Raw genomic sequence first — 23,703 nt, forward strand, 5'->3', positions numbered from 1 at the left:
CAACTCTTTTTGCCTCAGACTTATGTAGAATTTGATCAAAAATCTCCGCCACAAACAGACATATTCCATGACAAATAGAACCATCCTGTATATTCTTGTATTTATTGTTACCAAATAATTAATATTTTTTATCTTTAATAATATTTATTTAAATTAAGCTATAAGTTATTGGATATTCCATCTTGACTGTAAAAATGTTTTCCTACATTTTTTTTAAATCATTTATTTATATAGATCTAAGGAAACTATAGATTTATCTATAACATATTGAAAATAGAACCAATTCTATATTAGATTTGTGTTTTTGTCCATAAAATTCTGATTACAAAAATTTTATTAGTAAAATAGAGGTTGTATTTCTGTGGATTCATTGAATCTTTGGTTTGTTAATTTCATATTTAGGATTTTTTAAAAATACATATTCGTGTTCTAAAACCACCATCATCATTACATATAATTTAATATTTAATATAACTTATACTTAATCGCTGTTAAGTTGTAAATACGCTTCCGAAAAGAATGTAAATTATTTATTTATTTTTACAAATAAAATTATCAAAATATAACAAAATGGTTTTATTTAAGATTTTGTAACACTATATAAATCATTGTCGAAAACAAACAATATTTTAGAAATTTAGAGGCAATTGATTGCAATTTCTAATGTAGGTTCTCGTACCTCTATCCTTCATAAAAGGAAACATTATTGTACACACAAATTATTTTTTATCTGGCGCAATTAGGGTAGCTCCTGTAAAAAAAACAATAAATTAAATAACGAGCACTAACAGCATAGTATGTTTTTACAACCTGTATATAACAATATCCTTATGGAACCTACCTCGATCGCCAGCGCCATCTTTAGTCACGTCACCGACACCTTCAGGTTTCGGAGCTTCAAATATGATATTACATTCCACGCAAGGCTGTAGCTCTTCTTCTAACATATACAGCTGGAAATTAAATCTATACTATTATATAAAGCTGAAGAGTTTGTTTGTTTGTTTGTTTGTTTGAACGCGCTAATCTCAGGAACTACCGGTCCAAACTGAAAAATTCTTTTTGCGTTGGATAGCCCTATGTTCGTGGAGTGCTATAGGCTATATATCATCACGCTATACCCAATGGGAGCGGAGCAGTAATAGCTAATCTCAGGAACTACCGGTTCAAATTGAAAAATTCTTTTTGCGTTAGATAGCCCTTTGGTCGTGGAGTGCTATAGGCTATATATCATCACGCTATACCCAATGGGAGCGGAGCAGTAATAGCTAATCTCAGGAACTACCGGTTCAAATTGAAAAATTCTTTTTGTGTTGGATAGCCCTTTGGTCTTGGAGTGCTATAGGCTATATATCATCACGCTATACCCAATGGGAGCGGAGCAGTAATAGCTAATCTCAGGAACTATCGGTTCAAATTGAAAAATTCTTTTTGTGTTGGATAGCCCTTTGATCTTGGAGTGCTATAGGCTATATATCATCACGCTATACCCAATGGGAGCGGAGCAGTAATAGCTAATCTCAGGAACTACCGGTTCAAATTGAAAAATTCTTTTTGTGTTAAATAGCCCTTTGGTCATGGAGTGCTATAGGCTATATATCATCACGCTATACCCAATGGGAGCGGAGTAGTGGTAGCTAATCTCAGGAACTACCGGTTCGAACTGAAAAATTATTTTTGTGTTGAATAGCCCTTTATTTGTGGACCGCTATAAGCTATATATCATCACGCTATGACTAATAGGAGCGGAGCAGTAATGGCTAATCTCAGGAACAACCGGTTTGAACTGAAAAAATATTTTTGTGTTGGATAGACCTTTGTTCCTGGAGTGCTATAGGCTATATATCATCACGCTATGACCGATAGGAGCGTAGCAGTAATGAAACATGTTGCAAAAACGGGGAAAATGTATTAATTAGTTTTTAGAGCATCCGCTGCGTGCGCTGCGTAAACGGTTAAAGTAATTCAACAATAATGTATGACGGGATTGTTCCTCTTAAAGAGTTCTACAAAAATATATTATAAACCAAAGTCCCCGCTGCATCTGTCTGCCTGAACGTGTTAAACTCAAAAACTATCCAACGTATTAAGATGACATTTGGTATGGAGACAGTTTGAGACCCTGGGAAGAACATAGGCTCCCAGGAAATTATACAGCGTGACTTTTATAACGGAAAACTTTAGCCCGAAAAACTTTATAACGCGGGCGGAGCCACGGGCAAAAGCTAGTATATAAATAAAGTCACTGGTGCACGATAGCCTATTAAAAATGGAATGACTGTCAAACGAAGGTGCGCCAGAATCCAAGGCACCGCCGACATTTTGATGTTATTTTTGCATTTATTAATTATCGCTCGCTAAAAAGAGAACATCGTGAATGACCCTACATATCTTAAATTCTCCTTGAGAATTTGGAAGTATGTGAGGTCCGCCCGCAATTGGCCAGCGTGGTGGACAAGGCATAAACTCTCAGTAGTAAAGGAGGCCTGTCAATGAGTCAGACAATATACAGTAACAATGCACAAGTATTGCTTGGTATTCCACTGCGCTCGCTATTCTGAGACATGAGATGTTAAGTCTTATTATGTCCAGTAGTAACACTGGCTATAATTTCCTTCAAACCGGAACACAACAGTGACTACACACTGCTGCTTGGCGACAGAAATAGACATAGCGGTGGTACCTACTCAGGTGGGCTCTCTCATTTTCGAGAACTACCACCATTTACTTTCGTAAATTTTGCAGCAGGTATCAAATTTATTTTTACCTAATTACAGTAGGCAACACGCAATCCTAAACATGTTTGAAACTGCACTCAAATAAACCATTTATAGAAGAGGTAAAAATATTACTAGACTTACTCGTCCGTCTGAACCGTATCCAGTGTATCGCTTGGTGGGATGTCCCTGGAGGTCCATCGGCGGCGCCTTCTCCTTGGTCACCATCTCCGAGACCAGCGTGTGGGATCCACCCACCCAGCGCAGACAAGTGTGAGCCCTTGGAAGAAGTTGTATGAGGGCCATCAGCTTCGTCGTTGTTATGAAATATAATAGCAGGGACTAAAGATGCTGATGGGTGCCTACTGTATTTTATATCCGACTGGATAGCAATCACTGTGTGAAAAACATTGTTAGTAAAACGAACCTCTACAACTCTGGCGACCGCCGGCCATTATCTAGTTAGTGGACATTAAATTTGGACAACACTGTCCTTGCCATAAAGTCCATTTTACCATCACTGGAAAAACTCACGTGATTAAAACATGCATATAGTTATTACTTAGCGTCAGGCGGCGGAGGTGGTTCGAAGTCCCGGAGACATGGCTCCTCTGGTTCCTGCTCGGCTCCCGTGGGCCGCGGCCTCAAGGCCGGGAGGGGGGGAGGAGAGCCGTAGTTCGCGTCCCACGGGGACATCAGCGCCGGCACCATGCACGCGCCGCAAGTCGCGTCACGGGCTAGTTTGCGGGTGAGCATTGCCGCCTGGATAATAATAATAGAACTCTTTATTGCATTAACAAGAAAACAAATACAAGACATGGTTCCATAATGGGCTGTTAATCTCTAAAGGACAACCTTTGGATGAACAAAAACAAATGTAAAAATAGATAATAAGAAAATAATTGCCTTTATCTCCTCACTGAGACAGTAATTTTTGTGATAGTTGGACATTACAAGTTTCTATGTTATAATTTTAGGCACAAATTGAATTTTATATATCATAAAATTCGATCTTTTCTAATAAAAAAATCCAATAATCCCGAAAAATAAAGACGAATGCATGATTTATAGTCTTTTCTAATTGATTGATTTCGTGTAAATTTTTAATCCCTTTGTATCAAGACAAATAATAACCAGCATAGGACTTTGCGATAGTGAACTAGCTATACGTATCCAATTTATCGATAAAACTAGAGTAAGTAGAATCAAACTATAAACAATTTTCCTGTATGAGTAGACCCTAGTTCCTCTACAAGCTAGCCTGACTTCTGGTATCACTCACGGTGGGCTCCCCGAGTATGTCGGCGAGGCGGTGCAGCTTGTGGTGCAAGTCCCGGAGCTGCAGCTGGGCGTCGTCCCGCGCCGCCATCAGCTGCATCAGCTCCGCCTTGCTCTCCGTGATTTGCATCAGGTCCTTAATGGCACCCTGGAATCAGTTAACATATAAAATCTCCATTAAGGAGTAGGTGAGGAAGTCATTGTGTAATGAAGACAATATCTAACATTCTACAGATCAGTGACGAAGGGTAAAGCTTTACGAAAGGGACGCCGACATATAGGTACATGCATTAATGCGGTCTGCAAATCGTTTTAATAATAAATTATTAGATTTTAACATAAATTGCGAAAAGGCAGCCGCCAGGAATCGGGTTATAAGCACTCTTCGATACTGCTACAAATATAAGTAACAATGTAGGTATTTGTGTAGTGGTGCAAGCATTAGTAGTAATTTCTGCAACCCATGACAACCCATGATAATATCATTATGTTGTGTGGTTACGAGTTTGTGTATTTTTATTACTATTTTGTGATGTTTTATACACTGTCCCACCGCTAGGCACGAATATATCCACTACTGAGAATATTTTGGCAATTTGATCAGCTTAACAACATCTTCATAAAAATAAAAATCAGATTATTTTATTTAAAGATTTCCCCCGTAGTTAGACAATTCTATTATAATACAATTTTAGTGTAATACAATATCCAGCATCTAAAGCACACCATCCAGACGAGCTCCTGCTTCCTGAACTTGTCGTGGCAGAGCTCGAGGCGGCGCTCCAGCTCGCCGCGGGACGACGCGAACACCTTCTCCGTCAGCAGACCCGCCAGCCGGGAGATGTCCGCCTAGAACCAATCTCTACCACATTACTGGGTTATACTATCACTTACACTGTACGGCCATGCAGTTATCTTATAAGGCAAGCAATATAGAGGCGTTTTGGGAAACCTATTCATCCTGTTATCTATACTTATATATAAAGCTAATAAATTTGTTTGTTTGTACGCGCTAATCGCAGGAACTATGACACCGATATTGTTTCTTTTTTTGGTAATAGAAAATTATTCCTAAGTACTGCAAAGAACTATTTATCACGAAAAATCTTTTTCACGTGGACCACAGGCAAAATCTAGTATGATATATGAGGCAAGACTATCAACGCATCAAATACTAATCCCGAGCAATACGTGTTTTTTTATAAAAATAAGAGATATGCGTTCAGAATGTCCAAAATGTATTTAATCCAAACCCACCTTATCTCTCAGCCCGTCCTGTACTTCATCACGATCGGCTTTCTGCTCGCGCAACATTTCCACGCACTCCACCAGACTCTACACAAATACAAATTATATCGTGGACTAAAATCTAAATATGTCCTCAGGTTTTGAAATAAAACTATTTTTCGGATTTTATCGTGGTTTTATATTATGATTTTTCCCCACGTTTCGAAGACTGCAGCCTACATAATCACGGGGAGGGCTATTGGTCACCCGAAAAGTCAGTTACTATATCTATTTAAATTTTATCAATATACCAAGAAACTTAGAGAAAAAATTAAAATATAAATAATAATAATATCAGCCCTGTATTATATACTTGCCCACTGCTGAGCACGGGCCTCCTCTACTACTGAGAGGGATTAGGCCTTAGTCCACCACGCTGTAGTGCGGGTAGACTTCACACACCTCCGAAATTCCTATAGAGAACTTCTCGGATGTGCAGGTTTCCTCACGATGTTTTCCTTCACCGTTAAAGCGAACGATAAATTCACAAAGAATACACACATGATTTTTATAAAAGTCAGAGGTATGTGCCCTTGGGATTTGAACCTGCGGACATTCGCCTCGGCAGTCCGTTCTACACCAACTAGGCTATCGTCGCTTTTACTAAAATATAAAAGCCGCGATAAAATCTAATCTAATTTAATTTTGACGTCTAACATTCTCCTAAACATCATCATCAGAACTCATCACATTATATATGTTTAAAAAATATAAACGCACGTGCAATTCGTCGCCGAGCTGTTTCTGGAACGACGAGAGCGCCTGGTGTTCGTGTAGGACAGCGTCCAGCTCCACCACCAGCAGGTCGTACCTCTCCGTCAGCTCCATCACAGCTGGAGAGAAACCCAACACAATACAGTTTCACAATAATATATGGCATAATAGTTCGGGGATCGGTTCGACAGTGTTGATTGGTCGTTGCCTTATAACTTCATTAATTATATATTATTACACATTGCTATACTATAGCATACCGTAGAAACTATGGGCGTTTATCATCATATCATACCGTGGCGAGGATTTTTATGTAATTGGTCAGGCTGGAGCAGGAATATATAAATTCTCGACAAGTTGTGGTAAAATGAGGATCTAATATCTTGTACTAAGAACTTATAAAATGAAAAGCAAAAATGGGGTCTCCAAAGCAGGTATTTTATATTCTATTCTGTTTCCGTTTATAATGTGTTAAGTACTTGCGTATATAATAATATCTTCAAAATATTTTGCGTAGGAAGACGTGCAATGAAACTCACGTAAAACGAGCCTGATTTTTATGACGACGGTGGATCAAGAACAGGCCGGACTCCTTTATAAATATTTCTATACTACATTATAAATTATAGGTACGTATATATCAGTTACTTGCTAGTTTGTCTTTTCAAATAAAAATAATGCAAATTCTTATAAGCAATACGAACCAGCAGTCTCAGAATTCCCTCCGGCCTGACTGAGCTGCGCCATACCAGCCTTCAGTTCGCTCCTCATCTGACTCATCTGGTCTTTAAAGCCTGTCATCTATAATCATTATTAGAACCATTTTAATAATAGTGGAGTTTACAAGACAACCGAAAAATGAACAGCCTCCAAGGTACAGCAGATGATTATTATAACTATTTTATTTTATGCATTTTCAGGAAAAACATAGGACAATAAATATTGCATTTACAAATTAACAATACGAATTTGATAGGTACATAATGAAATAAACACCAATACAATGAACTGTGGAACAAAATACTACAGATTTAATCTCAACCACGAGTTCAATATAGAAAGGTCTACATTTATTTATTTCTGATAACACATCGTAATTGTATTCTGTACCTGAGTGGTTAGTCCAGTGTCGAATCCATTTAACTGATCAGCATAATCATTGACAAGGGAGTACAGTGTGGAGATCCGCGAGTTTAACTTCACTGCCACATCTAACTTCTCAGCTAATAACGCAAAAATGTCGTTAAAACAAAGTCTACTGGTGGTAGGATATATTAGGTACAAGGTGTTAAAACCCGCCATAGTGACATACGTAAGTGTGTCGCGTTCAAGGATCAGCCTGTGTATATCCGATTCCAACAGGCCGGCATAATGGTGTCGATTGTAGAGGGGCAATCATCTCTCGTCACTCGTCTCTCGACTTTCTATTGGATCCCATTCCACGTACCATACAGTGCAGTGGGGTCACTTTGCCCGTACAAATTCGTTAAATATTAACATTTTTTGTATAATTTGTAGGTTGATTGTTACATTTCATTATAACTGGCTCCATTTTTAGCGTGTATACTGCGTTACAGTATAGCCCAAGTTAATCATTATGTCAAGGTCCATCCTACTCAATAAAACTACGTTTTAAAAGCTTAGGTTGGCAAGACAGCAAACTACATTTGCCATGGTAAGTGACAGGTGTGGTAAAGATTTTAAAATTTTACCACTCCCGATTCTTCTTCAATAAAGTATCTAAATAAATTTGGAAAGGAAATCTAAGAATATTTATCCGTAAACTCACCAACTCCTCTGGCGGTAGTGGAAGCGTTTTCTGCAGCAGTAGTGGCTTTCCCGGTCATTAAAGTTATTGCCTTGCTCAGATCTTCTTTCAGAGCATGAAGGGCGTCGCTATAAATATAATTTATTGGGATAAAATAAAAACTGTACAAGTTCCGTCCATTTTGAAAAGAAATTTATAGATGTCTGTTTATTCCTTTCGCCCCTCCTAATTTTGTTACAGCTCTTTTCCTGTTTCCCTTTTCTTCTTTCTATTGAGATATACTTATTCTTAATTTGTTAAACATTAACCCTTTAATATCCTTTTTGTCCTTCCTAGTATATTTTCACATTTCTCTTCCTTCTATTTTTCCTACCATAATACTGTGTCTCTAATATTCCATTTTTGCCAATACAAATTTTTAGATACATTAACACTCTCACTAATTTAAACCTGTGTACTAAGGCTATCCTATAAGTAAATAAAACGTCAACTAACTCCATTTCCCTGTGTGACACTGGCGGCATGGGAACCATCTTGGAAGCCGAGGATGTTTCGGAGCCAGCGTGCTTCACAGAGCCTGCGTCTATGTCACGTCTGGCCGTCGAACGAGACGACATCGCCTCTATCGCGACCGATTTTCGACCAGCAGACGGTCGGGATCTCATCGACTAGAAAATATACAGAATCATGTCACATAGACAACAATAATTAATAAAGTTGGTCTATGGTCATGCCTCTATTGGCGGCAACACTGGCAGCCATTGCTTCCTGCTCTCTTCGGTACCCCTTTTATCAGAATTAGACCAATCACGAGCGTAGTCAAGACGTGAGTCTTGAGCACACTCGTGATTGGTCTGATTTGGTCAATTGATGTATATAATTATTATTAATCTCCTGCATCTGGTGATCCCGCATATGATGTGCAGATAAAGTATTGACCGACGTGAGAAGATCGTCCTTTACTAGTCGACACAATTATGCCGGCCCGTTCTGTTGCTTTTATCTTTAATCCAATAATAAAACCAACCATTTCCTCGCCCTCTTCGCCTTCCATCCCTGCCGCCGCTGCGACCTCATCGACCTCGGCCCTCACTTCCTCCACCATTTCCACCAGCTCCTCAGGTATGGCCCCCGCGGCTGCTAGTTGCGTGAGCAGATCAGCCATGCGCCCGATCGCCTGTTCAGCTGCCTTAATTCGCGCTGTCACCTTTTAGACATGCAACAATGACAACCAAGATGTTCAGCAACACTTTTATAATAATTATATTATAAACACAATTCACGCCATTAACCTCGAAGAGGTCGGCAGAGGTGTAACACACACACAGTGTGTGAGTGTACACACTTTTCGCCTTGTGTATTTTGGCTATTGATGTGATACGAAGCGATAGCAATAGCATTTGAACCCAAGACCTCATAACGATAGTTGTACCGTGCACGCCGCACAACTACACCACAGAGGCAATAAGACAATAATAATCATTTTCATGGTAATATACTCCTTATAAGCATGTTGGTTTTTATGGACGAAAGAGATCACTGAACATCAAATGATTTACTTCCATTTACCGAAGTACGTTAAAAAAACACTATTGAAAAAATTATAGGTTAAAAGACACACCTGCATTGCTTGCATGATATCAGTGAGGGAAGCCGTGCCGTTGGCGATGTCTTCCATCAGCTTCTTGTTGTCGGGGAACTCGGGCGACGGCAGCGGACCGGTCAACGTCTTCAGATGATTCACGGCCGACTCCAGCAGCTCGAACTGAGAGACGGTCACCACCTCGATACTGCCCACTCGAGTGTGTGAATCTGGTTACAAAAAGCTCACAAGGGTTTTTTTCAGTTATACCATGTTTTTATTCTTCTACTACTGTGCTTCCTTAATGGGATGCAACAAAGAAATGTGCACAATAAGATTTCGTGCATAATCGTGAGCAAATGCTAGCAATATAACTTCGGGACTTATACCTTCTCCTTAATAAGTCAATATAACTCACCCGTTCTTGTTGTGGGGCCTTTTTCAACTGAAAATCAGAAAGTATTTGAAATCGGTGCCTTCACTTATCATAATATTTTCAATTTGATATTAATCGATGTTTTATATTTACCGACTAATACTTTTTCCTTGTGTCGTTCTTGTTCTGTAAGAATTCAATCAGGTTCAGCAATTTTACTACAACTATAAAAAAATATAAATAATTCTCAATTATCTAAATACCTGATATAGCAATACTTGTTCCAGATCCTTTACGGCCTCTTCCCTTTTCTTTCTGCGATTTAAATAACATAGTAATTATTATATTGGCCTACTGCTGACACGAGCTCGTTTTTTCAATACAAGAAATCAAGTCCATCGCCATTATACTAATAAAGTGACTGGTTGGTAGCCATCATATTTTTTTTTATCTACGTGAGTTTCATGTCCGTATTTTTCCTTTGCCGTCAAAGTGTTAGAGGGCGACAAAACAACGAGGACCTTGAAACACTTGGTAAACATGCCAGTTACAATTTTCTCCCTAGATAATACAAATTTTGATTAAGTACCTTATTTTGTTCATAAACTGATCATTTAATTTAAAACAATTAAAAAATATATGTGTATTTGTTTTTTCAAATATGATTTTTGACAAAACTCACCGTCCCTTTTGCGGCGTCCCGTTCCGCCTTCGCTGCAGCTTTTTCGGCCTTTTCTTTTTCTTTCTGTTCCTTTTTTTCTGCCTTCTCACGTTCCTTAGCGGCGGCTTTGTCAGCTTTTTCATGTTCTTTTGCAGACTTTTCCCTTTCCTTGGAAGCCGCTCTCTCTTCCTTATCTTTGGAAGATTCTCTTCCTGCCTTGTGTCTATGTTTATCCTTTAAAATAATAATATTTAAGAACTCCCCAAATGTAATACCAAAGAATCTTCAACTAAAGTTAATAATAAGTAAAAAAACAGAGATTTGTGAGTTCGATTAATTCTAAAACACATCTGAGTTGTCCCAAAATTAAATCCGTATGACGTATAACAAAAATCCCACACCTTATTACATTGTTGAAGACTCAATAGCAAGTGCATATTTAATTGCACATATTATAGTAAAATCCTAGGTTTCAAAAGCGACATATTACGTGTTATCCACAAAATAAAATAAAATCGTCTATATATCTTCTGATAAACTCTCTAAATTAAACCCTACCTTCTTCCCCCCATGTTCCTCGTGTTCCTCAATCCCCTCCATGTGAACCCTCCCGCGCGCCGACGAGCCGGGACTCTTAGAGCTCTCTGTCGACTCTTCTTCCCTCTTGTGCTCTCTTAGCTCGTCCGCTTCGCTTATTCTAATCTCCACTTGAGTTTCGAGCATACGTAAATTCCTCGCTAGGATATGCAGCACCATTTGCACTAGTTTAAAATTGACTACGTTTTTCTGGAACCGAAATAACATGGTATGAAGTAAGATAATAAGTATCTTCGAGTATCCTTACAGAATAGTACATTCAGAACAATGATATTATTAATTATTATGTCATGTCTCATGTCTTCACCTGCGCGAAAAGCCTTTTCCTCTACAAGTCTTTAAAATTGCAGATTTGTAGCACCACCTAAATGACAATCTATATTTTTTTATATTTTCATACCAGCAAATTACCGGGTTAAAAACTAGCCCATGTGTTAATTCAGGGACTGTTTCATTTGTTGGCTTAATTTCATTTAAATCCGTTTAGCTGTTTTTGAATTACTTTTAACAAACACACAAGCTGAGATAGATATCTATCTTAGCTTATGTGTTTGCTGATCATAGATATTTATAATGATTTTCATATTGGGAAACTTCCCTCAAAGCCAAGACGTACGCGAATGGTGTTATCTTCTCTTTCTAGTATATTAAAATTGACACAATATACTCCAACGTATGGCTCCCAGACATGAGTAATTGTTTAGTATTCAGTACCGTAACTAGACCTTGGAGGGGCACAGAAATTACCCACTATGAGCTGTTATAGCAACTCACACCTGGCGTATAGAATAGTTACGGTACTCTTGGTATCTATAGGTAGTGATAGAGTACTGACATCAGCCGGCCCCATGGCCATGTTGATTAAGTCTTCCACCTTCACCAGTAGCAGGTTGTCGCTCATGTTGGGCTCGTCTACACGCCGGCGCACCATGTTGAACGGTTTGTTTTCAAATTATTATTTTGTAAATATCAATGGCTCCAAAACACGGAATATCTTGATCTCACTAAAAACAATGTAATTATTTTGAGAGTTTGACTCAAAGAGAATTATAAAATATATGGAAAGTTTGACTGATCTTTGATCTTCTGTCAGAATTTACTGGCCAGCAACATTGAGTGCCTCTTAGTTTTTTTTTTTTTACAAATTTTATTTCTCTTGCAATATTTGTATGTATGTTCGGTTAAAATCTTGCAATTCATTTTTAAAGCAGTTATCCTCAACTGATTGAGATGAAATTTTGCATACACGCACACTTATAATACGGATATCAAAAACTGACATCTTTGTGCAATCCTTCGAAGAAATGGTGTATTCTGAGAGTGTATAACTAGACGGTAAGACAGCGGCTTTGTGTTTCGGCTAATATCATGTTGTCTCTATTGTAGGAGGGACCCACAAAAGTTAACTGTTGGCGATATAAAAAAAAATCGGTCTGAAATTCTGTTATCCTGGCGTTTCTAGTCACGGATTATGATTTTGGATCGACTTTTTTGGATAAATCTTGCAACAGCATTTTAATAACAAAAAAAATATATATATAATCATAGTAAATAAAACATTAAAAAACAGCATTAATTTAGATGCTCATTATAAGAAAAAGAAACAAACTTAGTAGAGATAAAAGCTTCTGGCCAGATTTACTTGTGTAATCCAATCCAATTTATTTTATTTGGCTGTATCGATTACTTGTGTAGAAAATACAATAATCATCTTAAACTTGATTAAAAGTAAATCAAGCGATAGGTTTTTATCTCCACAAAGTTTAAAATAAAGTTAAATTCGATTAAAAGTATTTATTTTTCTATTTAGTGCATTTAATTTTGTAGCTGATCAACTAGTAACCTCTGTCCTAAACATATTGCCCAATTATGAACCTTTTTCAAAAATCCCTATTTTATAGTAGTTGAACTCATGGAAGAGGAAATATTTTGAAAATCATCTAGCTGTCCGGGTTGTTCTTGCGCTTGCAATCATTTTTTCTTTGACTGATTTTCGTTTTAAATTAAATAATACAACAATATGTTTACAATATTTTATTATTATTTATAATAATTTCTCAACACGTAACGTCACAGAATTTCAAACAGCGAGTAGACATATTAGTGCGGACTATTGTTACTGCGTACTCGTACGCATTACATTAATACTGAATGAACATCCATATTAAGCGTAAAAAGCTCTCGAAAACAACAAACGTTTTGAATTCTATATTTCTAACAACAACGTGGAATGCAAGAGGATATTTGATTATAAATCACGGTTTACCGATCGATATAGTACATAAATAGATTTCATAAAACAACTAAACGCCGTAACGGCCCGCGGGCTAGAACAGCGAACCTGTTATATATTTACAATAGATTGGGCGAACTTTATAAACACCAACCCAGGTCCAAACATTCGGACTACCGCCACTGTGACGACTGTGTTTGAACTGCTATTTCAAATAACGGAGAATTGTTAGTCGGCCTTATTGTGCCGTTTACAAGCCACGCCCTTTGTAGGCTTTCGCGCTGTCGGAGTTCTAGCCCGCGACACCATCCTCTGGAATCGATGTTGTAATATATTTAACACTACATAATTACTATAACAACACGACCGCCCACGAACTGCGCCTGCGCACAGACCCGTTTAAACAACGCTGTTATTACGATATATGCGTGTGTCGTAACGCATACCTCGCTAACAGCACCGCCTTAACGACGCCCGACACTCGATAATATCGATAAAATGCAAAACACTCCAGACTCGAAAAAACTGTCTCAAAACGCTCCGGACGTGAATAGAATACGAAAAAATATATCCTCATATTAATCAATAAATTATAATAAAAATGACAACATGAAAACAAGTCGATAAAGATGTCCTCTCGGCTGCGGAGGATGTCGCGGCGCGGCTCGTGGGCGCTCCCTACTGTACTGTACTGTAGTACGGCTGTGCTTAGTCCTCGAGGTTACGGAAGGCGGCGGACATATCCTCCAACAGCTGGTCGAAATCTGCCTTGATCTTGGCCTCGCCGTCTTTCACTGGGTCCTGGGGAGAAAAAATATATATCACACAACAGATTCTTTCGCATGTACTTGTCAAAGCAAACTAAACTATATTACAAGTGATGTTGAACAGTGTGACCTGTAGTAACATTAGATTCTTAGCTAAACGCCACAATTATTTCGCCCTGTTTACAGAGACTTTCCCACCCTCACACCCACCAATACAACTGTAAACCAGGATCAGCAGTGGCACGCATTTTATGTTACCGAGCATTGAAGCTCGGCGAGTCTCAGGGAAAACTTCGCCCTGCTTACTGGACGTTCCCTTGATGTCACAAAAAAGTAACTCAATGGAACAACCTACCAAACGAGCCGATCGCTAATCGATTTTTTTTACGCCCGAAATTAATAATGTATCTACTATCCAAGACTGAAACCTATCTTAGATTGCCGACTATCTTTCGATTGGTCTCCTATCGGCATGCCAATATCTTAACTCGCCTATCCTTGCTTGCCTTCAACGATAGATCGCTGGCAATCCTTTCCAGATGCGTTCCCTCCTGACCATTCCATTTTATGCAGAATATTCCATTCGTAAAAAATACTTTTGTATTTTCCATACAAACTATTCGTTTCAATATTTGCCTAATTGCGAAAAATAAGACTTGGAGTAATAAAAAAATATTTTATGTATTTTAGCCCTCAAAAGAAATAATTAATAATTAGTACATGTCATATTTAAAATACAAACTTTTTAATTAGTTTCAAAATGGAACGTGAGTAATGTGGTTGCTGACATATTTTGACACTGAAGTTTAATACCATTGTTCATAATATATTCATAAATCTTTAAAGGATTTAGTTTTTAGTATGAAGTACGCAGTAAACTCGGTGCCATATAATAATAATTGGACTCTGTACACATTATCCAGTGTTATGGAACAAATTACAATTCCGTTATACATAATTGTTGCATAACTTTAACCGTTTATGCAGCGCACGCAACGGAAGCTCTCAAAAGTAATCAATTTTAGCCGTTTTGGTCCCATTGGTCATAGTGTGATGATATACATATACCCTATAATAGCCATCCTCAATAAATGGGCTATCGAACACTACAAGAATTTTTCAATTCGAACCGGAAGTTCCTGAGACCAGCGCGTTCAAACGAACATACTCTTCAGCTTTATATAATAGTATAGATAATGTATGGAAATTTTGCCTGTTTCTATGTTTTAACTTTCAACTAATAAAACTATGTTAATTTGTAATTATTATTTTGAATTACAAATGTAGATAAGCAATAAAATAAATAGCAGTGATTGTAAAGGTATTTTATATTACTAAGTAAAGAAGTTATTTGTTAATGCTGTTCTTTCTCCAACATCTTGATTCTCTATATTGTTCTCATAATTAATAATATCAGCAGTTGATAATTCCACTTGGGTTGGAATTTCCTCTAGCCTGTGATTCCGACAAATATTGTGCAAAACTGCAGTTGCAATTATTATTGTTTGAACTTTAGGTAAAGATAAACGCAATGTCAATGCAATCACAGGGAAGCGACGTTTCCATGTACCAAATGTCCTGAAAAAGATAATATAAATATTTCCTATTCCTCAGCAAAAGTTGATGGAATGGAGAAACACCATAGTTCCTGAAAAAACGATGCAATTGCCCCTTGTTAGTAGCTATCTAATAGTTCGGTAGGTACGGTATTTTGTGTAAATAATGTCAAAAATTATTTATCTTGTACATAGAAGTAACACGAATATACGAGATCAGTTTAACTAACAATGATTGGCAAGCAGATTTCGAAAGCCTAATCCAAACGTGAAATCAAACTCATCCAGGGTCTGCATGTAGTTAACTCTTTTCATTACCCGTGATGAAGCGCGACTTTCAGTTTCGCTATCAGTATCGCTAGTCCCTCCAAATCACTGTCGTCACTGTCACTAGAGAATATGGATATTTCCATTGCCTTTTCGTTTCCCTTAAAATCAGTGTAAGCGATATTCAAAACATATTGAGTAAACTGAGGAATTGGTTCGATTGGAAAATGCGATTGTTTACAACAATCAAATCAAATGTCAAAACGGGTAGATAGAGTATTGGCAAGCGTAAACTGTCATTTTCAAACAGAGGGTAATCTATGATCTGTAATCCGTCCTCTCAAAGATCGATTATTGTTAGAGATAGCTTACTGAATCTATGGATTGGTTATTGGCATGCTTTATCCATAAAAACGAATGAATTATCAATCTTAGATGGCATACATTGGATTAGGATTGGTTATTAATTTCGGGCGTTAGTCGTTATAGATACTAAGAGATACCTGTAATAATAATGTCCATACCTTGAACTTCATGGAGGAGAGTTGGTAGAGTACGTTGCCCATGGCGTCGCGGATCACGTTCCACGTGACCTTGTTGTCGGACTGGGCCGTGGACTCCACCGCGTGCCGCGACATGTCGTAGAACGAGATGATGTTCTTAAGCATACCCACGGTCTTGTAGAACGGACAGAATCGATCGTATGACGAGTAGCTGCACAAACATACAATTTATTATTATACAGTTATATAAAAAACCGATGCAAAACAATAGACACAAGTTGTTCTGACACTGAATATTAAATATCAACAACAAACTACAAAAAATACATGTTTTACAATTAAAACTACTGATACTGATACTGACTGTTCCATTGGCACGCCATTTTACCTGTTCTGTTGCAGGAAGTCGTCTTTAAGCAGTTTGGCGACCTCGAGGGTGATCTTGTCGGTCTCGGCGAGCGAGGCTTTACCGACCAGCTGCACGATTTCTGACAGGTCCTCTTCCTCCTGCAGGATCTCCTTGACCTGTACAATCACATAAGACACGTGACGTTTTTAAGTCTGCTGGAAATTTTACGTAATTGATATAACCTGGTAAGAAAACAAATTAATCAAAACTGAAATGGGTGTTGGTAAGTAGTTTTTCTTTTATTATCTAGATGAATTGCCTAAGAACGTCCAATAAATCTCTAATCTTTGTTCCGAAACCGTTACTATATTGTGTCGGATATAGTATTTATACCTTACCTTAGTCCTAAGGGGCACGAATTCGGGGTAGTTCTTCTCATAGAAGTCATCCAGAGCACGCATGTACTTGCTGTCAAACAAAATGAGGCGGTTAACAACTTTAATACAATTAAATATACCCTTAAATACAAACATACACTTAACTCCCGAATAGATAAGATACGATATAAACGAGTTTCGTTCTCAAGTTGCCGTTATTACAATAAGTTAGCTAAGAATTAAACTCGTCGAGTTTAATTCTTAGCTAACTTATTACCATTTCTCATTTCGAACAAATCGGAAGATTTAATTCAATTGAATATTTCAAAATCAATTGTTTCGGTTCTAGCTTTAGACTTCACACAATGTTATATAATGACATTAAACATAAAAACAAATATAACCTGTAAGAGATAAGCCAGTTGATGGAGGGGAAGTGCTTCCTCTGCGCGAGTTTCTTGTCGAGACCCCAGAACACCTGCACGATACCCAGCGTGGCCGCCGTCACGGGGTCCGAGAAGTCACCTCCGGGCGGCGACACGGCACCCACGATGGACACCGAACCTGCGATGACACATGGACGTTACAGCTTGCCAACTAACTTTATATTCAAAATATTGTGTACGAAACACCTGTGGATATAACTTTGCAGCCCGGTGCATGCGCATGACACACACGAGAATGTAAATACCGCCATCCAAAATATATACAGGGTGTTTTTAGAAATTATTAAAATATTCTTATTGATTGATTTATAATGTCACAGGGGCAGAATTATTACTAAATAGTTTTGAGGAAATTTTACTTTCATATTACATATGTCAATATACTACATATATCAATATTTTATATACCTAAGCACCAAGGTTAAACTGACTATTTTTATATATGTTTTTTATATATGTTTGAAACAAAATCTCATTTGTTAAAAAAATACGATACTGACCTTCCCTGTCAGGGTTTCCGAGACACTTGACTCTACCGGCACGCTCGTAGAAGGAGGCCAGACGGGCTCCCAGGTACGCAGGGTAACCGGAATCGGCAGGCATCTCAGCTAGACGACCTGAGATCTCACGAAGAGCCTCGGCCCAACGGGAGGTCGAGTCAGCCATCATGGACACGTTGTAACCCATGTCACGGAAGTACTCGGAAAGGGTGATTCCTGGTGGAGAAATATTACTTGTATATTAAGTGTTAAAATGAAGGAATATTGATCGAATTCAAAGCAATTTATATTTTTTAAATATGCTAACAATACACAAAACCAGATAATTTCTACTAAATTAAAAATCCTATTAAATTATGGCAACATTTAAAAATTCTATTGGCTGTTATAAATAGTGTGTACACACCTGTGTAGATGGAAGCCTCACGGGCAGCGACAGGCATGTTGGATGTGTTGGCGACGAGGGCGGTACGCTTCATGATGGACTCCGTCACACCCTCAATCTCCACCGTCAGCTCAGGGAAGTCACGCAGTACCTCAGACATCTCGTTACCTGCGTGATCATTACACTTACAATGTAGTTTCCTCTAAAATATTCCCTTTCGAGGGGATCTGAGGTTATTTGAGTTTTAAAATCACGATATTTTGTTATTTACCTATTACCAATAGACTACAAGATCTAATATTTTAAAATATTTTACATCACAAGTATGTTGTCACTTTATTGATAAGGTAAATCATCATAAATCAAATGTAAACAATATAATCCCCATTGTAGTGTAATCTACATTACAATATGTTACGTACCACGCTCTCCGCAACCCACGTAGATGATGACGTCAGAGTTGGAGTACTTGGACAGCGCCTGTGAGATGACAGTCTTGCCGCAACCGAAGGCTCCGGGGATGGCAGTGGTACCGCCCTGGACACAGCTACACCACAAAAAAAATGTTGAAATATATTTCAGTATTATTGAGTTTATAAAAATGATTATAATAATTTTAAATTTTTTAAAGTAATTTTGCAATCTCCCCTGAGACTGAAAAATCTATGGAGATATTAGAGGTGGTGTTTAAATCGTCTTTTAGTCCTTATATATTTAAATGGCATAAGGGTAAAATCTAACCAAAATGGTCCTTCGAGCCGGATATAATCATTGTCGTATATCAAACTATAGATTTAATTTGATCTTTTCGGGAATATAATGATAATACTAACGGGAAGAGGGAGTCGAGTACTCTCTGTCCAGTGAGCAGCGGGTGGTTGGCGGGGAGCTTCTCGGTGACGGGACGCGGCTGACGCACGGGCCACACCTGCAACATCGTGTACTGCGCCTTCTCGCCGTCGAACTCTGTCTCCAACACTACATCCTGTGGAGTACACGTCGTATTATATGTCAAGATTTATACACAATATAAGTACAATTGTTATCATTTGCCAACAAAAATTGCACATCTTTGAAATTAGCTTTAGAAGGTTCACCCGTATTCGGGATCAATTACATAACTATGATGTCAGCTAATCCTTAAGGCTCTATAATTCTATTTGTAAACAATAAATAAAATTAATTATATTAGCAGAAGTAATTATGATTTGTATATACTCACAGTGACTTTGTAGTTGCCGGCGGGCGCGATGTAGGTGACGGTACCCTTGGCGCGCGGCGGCATCAACATCTTGTGCTTCACGAGCGTGTTCTCGTGCACGATACCGTACAGGTCTCCGCCGGTGATGTGGGAGCCGACCTACACCACCATATACATTTTATTACATTGTTATAATCATTTTGGAATTCCTTTTACATGTTACATTGATATACCATATGTCATAGTACTGTATTATATAATGTAAAAAAAAACAAATCAGATCTTATTCATTGCAAATTTAAATATAAATTTAACTACTCTCGAAAACAATTCAAATGTTACAAAACACGTCCAAAGTTACTTTTATCTTTCTGGGTTGTAGTAATCACCTTAACATTGAGGGGGTTGAATTCCCAGTCGACCTCCCTGGCGAGCGAGGGCACGTTCACACCCTTGGGGATGTAGATGGATTGTGTGAGCTCGTTGATGTCCTTCAGTGGACGCTGGATACCGTCAAAGATGGAGCCCAGGATACGGGCCGAGTTCCACGGACAAGGGCTTGCCGGTACGCAGCACAGGGTCACCGACTGTGACACCTGAGGTCTCCTCGTATACCTGGAGAAAAGCAATGGTTATAGCCTGTGATGCACCTTAAATAAACTATGTAAAAATATACTGGAACTAAACAATTAGGATAGACTTTATTTAGAATAGACATTTCTCAATGTACAAATTGGAATATGCAGTCTGTACTTCTTTGTTCATCAATAGTTAATTGTGTAAACCTAGTGTCATTATAATGTCAAATAACATACTCTAGACTCCTAATTACACCCTCAATTTGGGAAAATATTTTCATTCTCATCCCATACCTATGTTTTGCCCGAAAGCAAAAATACATGATATCTATGTACATTGCACAGCATACCCAAGGAACACAACCTTTAGAATGTCCTATATTTTGACGTTATACAAGTTTGTATTGACATTGTGTTACTAAAGGAAACCACATAGTTACTTCATCAAATAGCACTTAATAAGTAATAATAAAAAATTGTGGGTTTCACAAAATAAACAGCAAAGTCATGGTGTTTACCTGGATGGTGGCCATGTCACCCTCAAGACGGATGATTTCTCCCACCAGCTCGTTGTAACCGACGCGCACCAGCTCGTACATAGCGGATCCGGACATCTTCTCCGCTGTTACGACTGCACCACAAACACCACACATTGGTATAACGAAAGGTCAATATTGGATTTTAATTATTCAATATAGGAATAAGGACCTTATGATATATGTATTAAAGAACCAACCCATTGTCTTTTATTAACAACATAAGATTCAAATATAATTAAGAGCTGTTACATACCAGGACCGACACGCAAACACGTATCCGAACCTCTCCTCATTCTCCTCATTGGCGATCGTCTTCAAACCGCCTTTGCTCGCCATTTTGTACTATCTGTGTGTCCTGTTCTGTGGAATACGTACGATCATTAGTGTCAATTAACAATACCATCAGACTGTTGGTAATATTGTTTCTGATTCTACCAATTTGTGCCATGTTTTTGCAAACTTCATTTATTATCTGTTATTTCATTGCATAATTAAAACCCTTAATTAAGAACAGTTCAGTAAAATTATTAACATTTGTTGTAAAATTTTGGTGTATTTTTGGGACCTTTTAGAGTTAAGATTTATTTTATAAAATATTCATTATGGACAAGACACTACACAGGTTTTAAAATATTTGAATTTTTTAATGTAGCATATCAAATTAATATATACTTTCACTACACAATGAAAAATAATTTTATTAACACATAGATTAGCACAACAATTACCCACAAATCACAAAAAAAAAATTGAAATATTCCACACAAAAACAAAACCTTCCATATTTTTTGCACTGTCTGGTTACATAACCTACCTACACTTTATCCAGCAGCGCGCACACGCGACTGAAGCCAGAGAGGCTGTAGATCAGCTGACTACATTATCAGCTGATAACTATTATCAATCAATGTCACAGTGAATGGAGAAATTTACAATATCTATGATTTTTTATGATATATTGAGGTCTTTAACATATTTTTGTTATATTTTAGGCCACTGATTATTTTGATGGCAATATTTTTATGTGATATGTAATTTTCGATTCAATGTGTAGTGTTAAATTTATGGCTCATAGAAGCATTAAAAAATCAACATAATTTCACTTTATTATTGTAATCAAAAACCATGGCCCTACATTTTGACAATATAACATAATTAACAATCATTTATATTTGTGTCAATACTCTCAATTTATTTAAACAAAACAAAATAATAAAACACTATAAACAATTCATTATTGCTACTAGGAGGTAAGAAGATATTATATCTTTGGTTTCATTATAATGTATTTTTTTTACAATTTTTTGTCCAATGGGCATTTTAATCCATCATGAACTTTTTTGAGCGGCTGTTTTCAACACTCCTATAAGTTATATTTATTATGGAAAATATGTTTCTCTGTTTTATATAGACAACATTCTAGTTATTTATATCCACATAAAAATGTTTGATGCTCTCAATTCTGATGAAACAAACAAATATAACATAACCCAGCTTCCAAATTTATTTAATAGTAATAATAACAGCCCTGTATTATATACTTGCCCACTGCTGAACGTGAGCCTCCTCTACTAATGAGAGGGATTAGGCCTTAGTCCACCACGCTGGCCTAGTTCGGATTGGTAGATTTCACACACCTTCGAAATTCCTATAGAGAACTTCTCAGCTGTGCAGGTTTCCTCACAATGTTTTCCTTCACTGTCAAATTTATTTACTTATATTTTTTTTAATGCAAACATGGAATTGATGCCACTAGTGTTAAAGGCATCCAGAGACTATGGAAACCATTTCAGGTCTTGTTAGCGGCACACTTAGCGGAACAAAGAATAAAAAATATATTTCATGCATGCAAAAACCAATTTTCCTTCATGACAATATTTTAGATGATACAAACATATACTTATAATTGTCTTAAAGTCCAAAACTGACCTATGTGCAGTATGTCAAGATCCATTAATAAATGTTCTTATTGTTGTGTATTTTTTACTTTGGGCATAGTAACTTAAATTTAGTTTTCACATAGGATTTGTCTTTGGTTAGATTTTGGTAATATCTATTTTAATATTTAAAAACGTGTTTTCCTATTGGAGAATTCCTAACTTAGGCTCTATTGACAGTAATATTCTTTCCATAATTTTTGCTTATGAAAATCTTGAGCGAGTATTTTGTGTAAAATAATAAGAAAATTTACAATGTTGGCTAGAATTTTATAATGTATTCATTAAAATATTCTTCTAAAGGGAAGGTAAGGTGGTCCATGATCAGCAGCTCACAGTGCATAATTAAAATATATCAAAAACTTCATATCTATAGTCACATGATTACGCAGATACGAAAAGTAAATTCATCTGCCGGTTAGGTGCCAATTACGTCTTATAAGACCCTACCTTATTTATAGTTAGTAAGTATAGTCCATTGTTCTAATTACAAGTCAAATGAAGATATCTTACGGAACTCTACTGCAGAATAATATATTACCCAAGAATAATCCTCGGGAACTCAAATCAACGTCCTTTCATGATTTATTCTATGAAAAGGAGTGTTTTTTCGGTCACATGATAAAATGGGCGTAAGGTGAATGAATACTAAGAGAAAACAAGAAATATCTACTAATAATGATATAAGTTAATACATATACACATTTTATGCACTATCCATGCAAATTTTAAGAAGAAAATTACCTAAAATCTGCAAATTCTAATGACATTACATGGCAACGAAGTTAGAACGAAGAAGGCAGAATCAGCAACAATCTTACCGAAAATAAACCAAAATTATAACGCGTTCACGGTGATGAAACACATACACCAACAATACAGAATAAATAGTCAGCGAATTCTTATTAGAAAATATAAAAATGAACTCACGAGACGAGAAAGATGGATGAGACGAACCGAGAATGGCGGAATATCACAACTTATCACAAGACCAATGATAAAAATTAAGTCAGCTGACCTAGCTCTATGCCTTATTGTCTGTGATACGCCAAAATCATTGATTTTTGTACAGTGGGTAAAACAAA

General features: G+C 37.2%; 1 protein-coding gene, 1 long non-coding RNA gene and 1 pseudogene across 2 annotated transcripts; all 3 read right to left on the reverse strand.

The window, feature by feature from the left end:
• Positions 1 to 561: 561 nt before the first annotated feature.
• LOC115446164 (plectin) lies at positions 562 to 11,972 on the reverse strand. Its single transcript, XM_037445220.1, has 20 exons — positions 11,816 to 11,972; positions 10,942 to 11,169; positions 10,405 to 10,617; positions 9,986 to 10,037; positions 9,876 to 9,908; positions 9,765 to 9,791; positions 9,386 to 9,576; positions 8,792 to 8,971; positions 8,260 to 8,432; positions 7,786 to 7,892; positions 7,107 to 7,219; positions 6,701 to 6,797; positions 6,003 to 6,115; positions 5,253 to 5,330; positions 4,722 to 4,844; positions 4,000 to 4,143; positions 3,280 to 3,479; positions 2,862 to 2,997; positions 842 to 953; positions 562 to 751 (listed from the first exon to the last, which is right to left on the reverse strand). The coding sequence occupies exons 1-20, from the start codon at positions 11,909 to 11,911 to the stop codon at positions 720 to 722; spliced, it is 2,448 nt and encodes an 815-aa protein (XP_037301117.1). The 5' UTR covers positions 11,912 to 11,972; the 3' UTR covers positions 562 to 719.
• Positions 11,973 to 12,999: 1,027 nt separating this feature from the next.
• LOC119191319 lies at positions 13,000 to 20,810 on the reverse strand (annotated as a pseudogene).
• Positions 20,811 to 20,976: 166 nt separating this feature from the next.
• Positions 20,977 to 23,703, reverse strand: LOC119191320. The gene is made up of 2 exons (XR_005113419.1): positions 23,549 to 23,703; positions 20,977 to 21,041 (listed from the first exon to the last, which is right to left on the reverse strand). It is a non-coding gene; the product is annotated as an uncharacterized LOC119191320 (long non-coding RNA).

Source organism: Manduca sexta, unplaced genomic scaffold, assembly GCF_014839805.1.
Source record: "Manduca sexta isolate Smith_Timp_Sample1 unplaced genomic scaffold, JHU_Msex_v1.0 HiC_scaffold_1340, whole genome shotgun sequence".
Taxonomy (NCBI): Eukaryota; Metazoa; Arthropoda; class Insecta; order Lepidoptera; family Sphingidae; genus Manduca; species Manduca sexta.